This window comes from Bison bison, unplaced genomic scaffold (genome assembly GCF_000754665.1).
Source record: "Bison bison bison isolate TAMUID 2011002044 unplaced genomic scaffold, Bison_UMD1.0 scf7180017864135, whole genome shotgun sequence".
NCBI lineage: Eukaryota > Metazoa > Chordata > Mammalia > Artiodactyla > Bovidae > Bison > Bison bison.
The window spans coordinates 6,827,814-6,837,523 of record NW_011494707.1 but is presented as its reverse complement, the minus strand read 5'-3'; the positions used below and the strand labels follow the sequence as shown (position 1 = coordinate 6,837,523).

The 9,710-nt window shown below is 52.9% G+C and overlaps 1 protein-coding gene across 1 annotated transcript in view; it reads left to right on the top strand.

The window, feature by feature from the left end:
* Positions 1 to 9,710, top strand: part of ABCC6 (ATP-binding cassette, sub-family C (CFTR/MRP), member 6) — a 68,921-nt gene that overhangs the window by 33,254 nt on the left and 25,957 nt on the right. The window contains 6 exon segments of the mRNA XM_010839910.1: positions 295 to 382; positions 2,424 to 2,499; positions 4,452 to 4,578; positions 4,750 to 4,926; positions 6,666 to 6,833; positions 7,285 to 7,459. Coding sequence (XP_010838212.1) covers positions 295 to 382; positions 2,424 to 2,499; positions 4,452 to 4,578; positions 4,750 to 4,926; positions 6,666 to 6,833; positions 7,285 to 7,459 — 811 coding nt within the window.

Genomic DNA, 9,710 nt, shown 5'->3' with positions numbered 1-9,710 from the left:
GATGGACAGAGTTTGTAATTGTTCCTGATGTCAGGCAATCAAAAAAGCCACCGTCCTCCTCCCTGGTCTGGTCTGCAGAATGGAAGCAAGGAGCTGGGAGCTCACCACCAGCATTGCTCCAACCTCATGCGCTTCATCATCCGTGACCTGGAAAGCTTTGTGCTGGTGCCTTGTAAATGTGTAGGGCTTGGTAGGCAGGAAGCTTTCCCAGTATCCTGAGGCACCCGACACCCGAAGTCTGAGTTCGTTTGTGGCCCTTACTGTACAGCTGACCTAAGGCTTTGGTTTCTCCAGGCCCGGGTGTCCTTTGACCGCCTAGCTGCCTTCCTCTCCCTGGAAGAAACTGACCCTGGGGCTGTGGACTCGAGTCCCTCCAGATGCGGTGAGAGCTGAGTTCAGCAGGAGGGGGTGGGAGAGACCAGAGAACCAGCAGGGCCCGCCTTCCCACTGGTGGAATGCCAGGACCCCAGCTGGGGGCTGCCAGCGATGGGACTGCATGTGCAGACCACGCTGTAGGTGGTGTTACTTGGAACAGGCACTGTGTATGAATCCTCCCCTTGTGACTAAGCAAGCTTCAAGCTGCCTACCTAGAAATCATCCGAATCCAAATTCTGGCTCCAGCACAGACCCCAGGATGGGTGACCTTGACCCGTTATTAATCTGCCCGAGCCTCAGTGTTCCCATCTGCAAAATGGACATGGTGATCATCACAGCACCTCTGCACAGGATTGTTGTGAGGGTTGAATGGGTCCTCTGAAGCCTCGCAGTTAGAGCAGGGCCCTGCAGCAAGTCAGCATCCAATGCATTTTAGTTATTATTAGAATTATTATTGGTAAAAATCCAATAATCCAATAAAACTTACGTCAGCAAAGAGAGCTCTAAATAACCCCAGATTGGTGTTTCTGAGGCTCCTCACGGTTCTGGCACGTTTTCAGCTGGGCACAGCCACATTTAGCCGAATTGACGTGATTTGGGTGTTTGGAGGTGGATGCTGGCTTGGAATCCCAGGATTGCCTTGCTGCTGTGTGGCCCAGGCAGTAACAGCCCCACTCCTGGCCTCTGCTTCCCGCTGTGGCAACCCACCTCCACGAGGACCGTCCTGAGGGCCACCAAGAGAGAGCAGGCCCCCGACTCTCGGGAGATGCCCAATAACTAGCCTGGGGTCCGAGATGTCATGCCTGAATCCCGGCAGGAGGCCCCATGGGCCAGAAACCCCTGAGTGTTATTTAAGTCATGATTCTGACATACTTGATCACCTGCCTATGACCGGAGCCTCACCACACCCCCCTGCCCCCACCCCAGTCCTTGCACTCTCACACACCCTGAGAGTGAGATTAACACAAACACCAACAGCTGGCAGTGACCAAGCATTTACCATGAGCCAGCACTTTGGAAATGCTTTACTTAGTGATGACCCCCTTGAACCTCACCACGGCACCACGGGGTAGGTGCTCCCATGACCCACCCCCTTTGCAGATGGAAATGAAGACGTACCCCCACACCCCAGACTTAAGAAAGGACAGGCCCCCAGAGCAGGGTAGTCAAACTCAACAAAGGAAAACACAGGACTCCCAGTTAAATCTGAATTTCACATATTAAGAAATTCGGATTTTTTTAGCATAAGTATCTCCCATGTAACGTGTGGGCAAAATTATCCTGAAAAAGTGCTCATGGTTTATCTGAATTTCAGATATAACTGGGCATCCTGCAGTCTGAAACCCTCCCCTAGAGACCATCCAGTTCAGTGGGTGTTGACTGCTTATTAAATGTAGGGTTCTCAGGCCTCACCCTCAAGCAGAGTCTCCTTTATTGGTTTGAGCTGAACCATGGACAGCTTTGTGTTTTTCAAAAAAAATCTTTCCAGGTGATTCTAAATGTGTATTCAGGGTCTGAAACCACTAATCTGGTGCCTCACTTATTACATGGATAAAATATCTGAGACCCAGAGACATGGGGAGACTATATGTTCCTGGTTACATTAGTGGTCCCAGTGAAATTAATAACACTCCATCTCCAGGGTCCTGGATCAGGTGATAAATTGTATCAGCTGCCTTTTCTGTGAAGGACCCAATTGTACTTGTTTTAAGCTTTCCAAGTCCTTTTTTCTCTGTCATAACTGCTCACCTCTGCCTTTCTAGTGTGAAAGCAACCCCAGGAATACATAAATGAATGGGCGTGGCTGTGTTCCAATAAAACTTTATGAAAATAGGCAGCAGACAGGGTCTGGCCCTTAGGCTGTGGTTTGCCAACCACTGAGTTATGTAACCATCCGACAGGGAGAGAATGTGACCACTTCAGGGTCACACAAGCCCGTGCGTGGAGGAACAGTTTGTTTAGTGGGGGAGATTTCCTGCGGCCCGTGGGTGTCCTGGAGGAGGGGCAAGCTGGGAGCATCTTGTGTAACTGGCCTGTATGCCTTGTAGCTGCTGGGGAGGACTGCATCAGCATACAGGAAGGCACCTTCACCTGGTCCCAGGAAAGTGCTCCCTGCCTGCGCAGGTACAGCTGGTTGCCCCCGGAACAGCCTTCCCTTGGATGTTGGCGCAGTGGGGGAGGCAGACGGGAAAGCAAGAGTTCCCACAGACGGACGGGGAACAGGGTTTCTGAGCCTTGCCTATCAGGGAGGAGACGCCCCTCTGGTCCCCAGGCTGGTCATGTTGATGTTGATGGAGGCCTGGCCAAGAGGAGCCCCAGGGTCTGGTAAGCCGTGGCAACTTCTGTCCCTGCTATGTCAAACTGGCCATTGTCACCTCCAGCCCCCAGTTCTTTGGCTGGGTCTCTGTGGCAGAAAACCCCAGCCAATAGCAAAGTTCCCTGTGAAGGGAGAGGAAACACCCTGGACTGTATCTGTGTTACTTGTCATCCACTCATTTCATAGTGTTTATTGAGCACTTGCTATGTGCCAGGCCCCGTTCTAGGAACTGGGAATAGAGTGAAGAAAACAGACAAGGGCCCTGTGCTCTTGGGGCTGACATTCTGATGGCAGAGGGTGGGGTGGGGTGGGGGTGGGGCAGCGGGCACAAATGAGAAATCAGGGTGAGGGGGCAGAGTGATGTCAAGAGAGGGGTATGTGCAGTGAGGGAAGGCCTGGCATTTAAACAGAGGTCAGATAACGGGAAGGAATGAGCCTTGCATGTGTTTGGGAGAGGAGCTTTCTAGGCAGTGGGAAGAGCAAGTGCCAAAATCCTGAGGCAGGTGTGTGCCTGGACCCAGGACTCTCCACCTCTGCATCACTGACATTTGGGGCTGAGAGTTCTGTATGGTGGGGGCTGTCCTGTGCCCTGTCGCAGGATTAGCAGAAGTCCCAGTATTGAGAGCAGCCCCACCAGGTGTGACAACTGAAAGAATCTCTAGACTTTGCCACTTGACACTTGTGGGGCACGATCGCCCAGGTGTGTGTGAGAAACAGGACATCAGCATGGCTGCCGTGATGGTATGCTGGGCGTCCTTCAGGATTGTCAGAACCTCACCTTTCACCCCAAGTGAAGCGGGAACTGCTGGGGCTGCCACTGGGGAGTTGGGTTTGAACAGGTCCCTCGGGCCTGTGTGTGGGGGATGGACTGAAGGGCATGGACAGGGTGGGGGGCAAGGGCTTCAGTAGGTAGAGCAATGAGGAGCCTGTGGCTGTGACCTGGGCAACAGGGGATGCTAGTTAGATCCTCCCAACCAGTACACTCTGTGTGTGAGTACATGTGTACATATGGGTGTACATCTGTGTGTGCACACAGGTGTGTGTGCGAGAGCACTTGTGTATGCACTTGTGTGTGCACAGATTGTGCATATGTCATGTGCATGTCTCTGTGCACATGTGTGGTGTGCGTGTGTATGTGTACTTGTGTGAGGGTGTGCATCTGTGTGCAGTCTATGTGTATAGTGCATGTGAGCACAGTTACATGTGCCCTTGGGTATGCTGGCATGTGTGTATCTGTGTACAGGTGTGCATGAGGTATGGTGTAGTGAGTGTGCACAGACCCATGTGTGCATGTGTGCATCTGTGTACACATGTGCATGCATGTGTGATATGTGTGCACAGACCCATGTGCACATGTGTGCACGTGTGTGTGGTGTAGTGTGCCCAGACCCATGTGTGTACACATGTGCATGTGGATGTGGTACAGGGCGTGTGAAAGGACCTGTGTGTGTGCATGTGTGCATTTGTGTACACATGTGCATGCGAATGTGGTATAGTGAGTGTGCACAGACCCGTGTGTGTGTGCATCTGTGTACACATGTGCATGCATGTGTGGGCACGTGTACAGTTGCATGCAGGATGGCAGCTCGCATAGCCATACAGGGGTTGGGAGAGGAAGGGGGCCCCAGACATCCTCTTAGTGGCCCCCCATCCTGGATGAGTTACCAGGAGCCGAGGCCAGTTGTCTGGTGTTCACCAACTCTGCCCAGACTCAGGCTGAGTCCTAATCAGGGACACATCGCCCCTTCTGTGTTGCCAGGATCAACCTCACGGTGCCCCAGGGCTGCCTGCTCGCTGTTGTCGGTCCCGTGGGGGCAGGGAAGTCCTCCCTGCTGTCTGCCCTCCTCGGGGAGCTGTCCAAGGTGGAGGGGTCCGTGAGCATCAAGGTGAGGCCGGGCCCCTGCCGTTCACTGGACTGTCCCCCGCCTCTGCTCCTCCTGGTTCACCGTCTCACAGCTAAGCTCCTCTCTGCCTTTCACCACTGCCAAGAACCTGGCTCCCACCGCTCCTCCAAAACTGCTCCCAACCCCGTCCCCATCAGCCTGTTTGTCTTTTAGGGTCCGGTGGCTTATGTGCCCCAGGAGGCCTGGGTCCAGAACATGTCTGTGGTGGACAACGTGTGCTTCGGGCAGGAGCTGGATGCACCGTGGCTGGAGACGGTCCTGGAGGCCTGTGCCCTGTGGCCAGATGTGGATGGCTTCCCTGCAGGGGTCCACACCCGAACCGGGGAGCAGGTGAGGGTCCTGGGGGGCCTTCATGGGCCAGGGAGGCACGGTGGCTGGGGGCCATTGGTTGCCCTGACCTGTGAGGGAAGGATACAGGGGAGACAGAGTGGGCAAGGAAGTAGGGGAGGAAAGGGGCCCAGCTCAGGGCCAGGCACATAGCAAGTGCTCAATAAATAGTCTTTAATGAGAATGGTTGAAAACGGAGACTGAAGAGAGGCCAGGAGACATGGCAGGGGTTGGTGGGGTGGGGGGTGGGGGCTCTCTGGAGAGCTGGGAATGAGGTGACCCAGGCTCCTGCCCTGCCTCTCTGCGTGACAATGGTCAGATTGCTTCCTCTCTCAGGACCTCACCAAAAGGTCTGGGCTGAGATGTTTAATAAACAGGATGTGTGCATCCAGAGCTACAGGTTGGGCTGGGATTGACAAACTATGACCCACAGGTCAAATCCAGCCCACCAGCTGGGTTTGTAAATAAAGTTTTATTGGAACCCAGCCACACACATTCATTTACCTGTGGTCCGTGGCTGCACTTGCACGATCAGGGCAGAGATGAGCAGCTGTGACAGAGACTAGGGTGGGGGTGGGGCAACAAAGCTTTATTTATTTATTTTTGGCTGCACTGGATCTGCGATGCTGCACGTGGGCTTTCTCTAGTTGCGGAGAGCGGGGCCTGCTCTAGTGTTGGTGCACAGGCTTCTCACTGCAGTGGTTTCTCTTTGTTGCAGAGCATGAACTCTGTGGTCCACAGGGCTTTAGTAGATGCAGCATGTGGGTTCAGTAGTTGTGGGACACGGGCTTAGTTTCTCCACAGCAAACGGGGTCTTCCCAGACCAGGGATCAAACCATTGCAAGATGGCTTCTTAACCACTGCACCACCAAGGAAGCCCCTGCAAACCTTTCAGTAGTTCTTATCTGGCCCTTTACAGAACACATTTGCTGACCCTTGGATTAAGGGGTTGAGAGTGGAAAAATGGGAGATAAAGTTAAGTAAATGGGTAAGGTTTCCTGGAAGGAAGAGGAGAGTTTCCAGGAAAGGGTCTGGAGGAGCCAGAAAGAGCAGCTAGAAGCACATCTGGGGAGAAAGACAAGGTGTCCTGCAGCCAAGTGGAGGGAGTGGGGTGCCTGCTGCCGTCCACCTCTGTGCACCTGTGCCACACCCTAAACCAATCATGGTTTCCCATTCCCTGCTCCCCTGAAGCCCACCCCGTCCTGGGTCACAGAAGCTCCATCTTTAAAGAGCTCAGAGCCCAAACCTTGGTGTCCTTGATTGTGCCTTTTTCTTACACCCATGTCTAATCCATCAGCAAATCCTGCTGGATCCCCCTTTGAGGTAGACCCAGACTGTTCCACGCCCCACCCCAACATCAGCTCTCCCCACATAATAGCCAGGCAGTAAATATGAGTAGAATGATGAATGAATGAAAATAAGGACTGAAAAGTTCCCACTGGATTAGGCAACAGGGGAGTGACCAGTGTCCATGAGGAAGGCTTTATCAGTGGAGAAATGGGAATAGAATCCGGACTCAAGGGGAGGGAGAGGCAGATGCAGGAAGCTTGGCTGGAAAGGGGAGAGGCCAGGCAGGTGGAGGCTGGGGGCATGTTGTCTTGAGAGCAAGTGCTTCAGGTCAGAGGTGGCCATGGAGGACAGGCACTGTGAGCCATAGCTCACTCTGGTGAGCAGGCGTGTCCCCCATCACACTGGCACTGTAGATGTAGACCCAGGTTCCTGTCCGTCCCTTGTCACCACAGGGCATGAATCTCTCTGGGGGCCAGAAGCAGCGGCTGAGCCTGGCCCGGGCCGTCTACAGGAAGGCTGCTGTGTACCTGCTGGATGACCCCTTGGCAGCTCTGGATGCCCAAGTTGGCCAGCATGTTTTCAACCGGGTCATTGGGCCTGATGGGCTGCTCCAGGGGACGGTAAGTTTGGAAAAATGTCTCAGAGGCCATAGTGCAAAGGTAGAGAAAGTTCTATCCTATATCTGCTCACCACCACCCTCCTGGAATTCAGTTTTCCTCTTTGTAATGGTCAGCCTTTGCTGTGACCACGCTGCATAACAAACAGCCCCCAAATCTCAGTGGCTTACATCTTCAGTCAGTTCTTGCCTACGGGCCTGTGGTTAAACTACCACAGCTCTGCGTCAGGTCACTGGCCAGGTTCAGGTGAACTGTGTCTTCTGGTTTCATGACAGGTAGAAGGAGCTCCTTTACTTCTCTGTTGGGACATGCCATTTTCAAGAAACAGGGCAGTAGCACAAGAAGGGGAAGTCTTCCCACTCTGAGCCCCAGGACATTCCCCCAGCCAGCCCCCTCCCCCAGCTCTGGAACAGTGGTCAAGTGCGTGAGTGTAACTTCCATCCCTTCCTGCCAGACTCGGATTCTCGTCACCCATGCACTCCACATCCTGCCCCAGGCTGATTGGATCGTGGTGCTAGAAGATGGGGCCATTGCAGAGATGGGTTCCTTCCAGGAGCTGCTGCACAGGAAAGGGGCCCTGGTGGGCCTTCTGGATGGAGCCAGCCAGCCAGGAGATGGAGGAGAAGGAGGTACAGGCTGGGCTTTGCTGGTTCTCTGTGCCTGGCTTCTGCCACCCTCGGAGAGGAGGCTACACAGCTCCCACTGGCCAGAGTGGAGCCTTCAGACCACACCCTCCCTAGAGGCCCAGGCCAGAGGCAGACAGCTCTCCCATGAGGCCATCCGTCCTCCAGTTGGTGCCAGTGGAACTTTCTATGAGCCAGGGACTGTGCTAAGTGCTTCTATAAACATGCATTGTCTTATTTGGTCTTCACAACCCCTCTATGAGGCACTGTGCAGTTATTTTTTTCTCCTTATTTTTCATTTTTTTATGCAAATGCAGCATACGAGTCCAGCTTTCATGTGTCTGTGTCTTTACACGAGCCAGGCTCACATCTATTCATCACGGTGGTGGTTCACAGACTTTTGGATGCAAAAATTTACTTGAAACACTCATTTAAAATGCCATTCCAAGCTCTACCCATGAAGATTCTGGGATTCAAAGGCTTTTGATGGTTGTGGTCAACATACCACATTTTGAGTAAGAAGACCCAAATATGATATCCCTAGACTGGCTTCTCAGCCTTTTGGCCAGGGTCAAGTGCATGCGTGCATAGTTGTTCAGTCGTGTCCGACTCTTTGTGACCCTTTGGACTTGAGCCCACCAGGCTCCTCAGTCCATGGGATTTTCCAGGCAAGACGACTGGAGTGGGTTGCCATTTCCTTCTCCAGGAGATCTTCCTGACCTAGGGATCCAACCCACGTCCTCTGTGTCTCTGGCATTGAAGGCAGATCCTTTACCTGCTGAGTTCTCAGGGAAGGTCAGCTTTAGTACGAGGGCTTCCCTGGTGACTCAGTGGTGAAGAATCTGCTTACCGACAGAGGAGATGCAGATTGGGTCCCTGAATCAGGAAGATCCCCTAGAGTAGGAAATGGCAACCCACTCCAGTTGTCTTGCCTGGAAAATTCCATGGACAGAAGAGCCTGGTGGGCTGTAGTCCACGGGATCGAAAAGAGTTGGACATGACCTAGTGACTGAAAACAGACTAGAATACCTAGATGTACTTTGATATACCAAGTAAGGCAATAAGAATGTAGCTCTTGATTGGCAAATGTAACTTAGTGGTAAGTAAATTATAGCATTTTATATCGAAACAAGTAGGTATAGATAAGTAGGTATTCATACAAATCTTCAAGACAGCCATGCAAGAAAGTTTTGTGTTTTTTGTGGGTGCTATGTACCACAGAGGTATCATTTGATTTTGTTATTAGATGGGGGGTATGCACTTGCTCAATGAATTGCCAGCAGTTTGAAAGTTTGATGTTTGTGTTGGGGCAGGAGATTCATCCTGAGTTTATTATTTATGCCATGATTAATCCTACTGAATTATGTAGCGTTATCAGAAGCATTGTTGGATGGGACTTCCCTGGCTGTCCAGTGGTTAAGACTCTGGGTTCCCGGTGCCGGGGCCATGCGTTCAGCCCCCCACACTGCATGGTATGTCCTGGCCGAGAGCTTCCTCAGGACCAGGTGCCAGGGCAGCAGATTCACGGCACAACTGTGGACTCTAGGCGCCCACTGCCGCCAGCCCTCAGACAGGACCCACCACCCCAGACCCCAAGCGCATTCAGCACCCCCAAGGCCTCATGGTGGCCAAGGAGGAAGGGGACGGGGCCGCGGGGGCTCGGCAGCGGGGTCCAGGTCGGAGCAGGAAGGGGCCCACAACGTGCTCACGAGGGTGCTCTGTGAGTCCATCCCGTTGTGCAATTATCGCAGCCACTTTTCAGTGGAGCAACTCAGCCAGAAGAGAGTTAAATAATTTGCCCAAGGTCTCAAGATTAGAACTTGGGCATGTTTGGCTCTCGAGTCTGTGCTTGTAACTGCTACAGGGGCCGAGCAAGGAGGTCACTTGGTGTCTTGAGGCCAGAGGCCCCGGGTGGGCCAGCTAGGGGTTCTAGCTACCCAGAGAACACAGTCCTTACTGGAAAAATTGACAGTGTTCTGGTAGGAAAGTCAGCGATCCACGTTCAGCCACAGTGATGATAAAGAACTGCCAAGGTCACCTCCATTAACTCATTTAATCACCACTTAGCACCTGTGAGCTCAGTACTGTATTTACCTTCATTAAAAAAATTTATTTATTTTAACCAGAGCATAATTACAGTATTGTGATGGCCTTGGCCATACAGCCACATGAATCAGCCACGGGCATACTTGTGTCCCCTCCCTCCCTCCTGAACCCCCCTCCCACCTCCCTCCCCACTCCAACCCTCCAGGTTGTC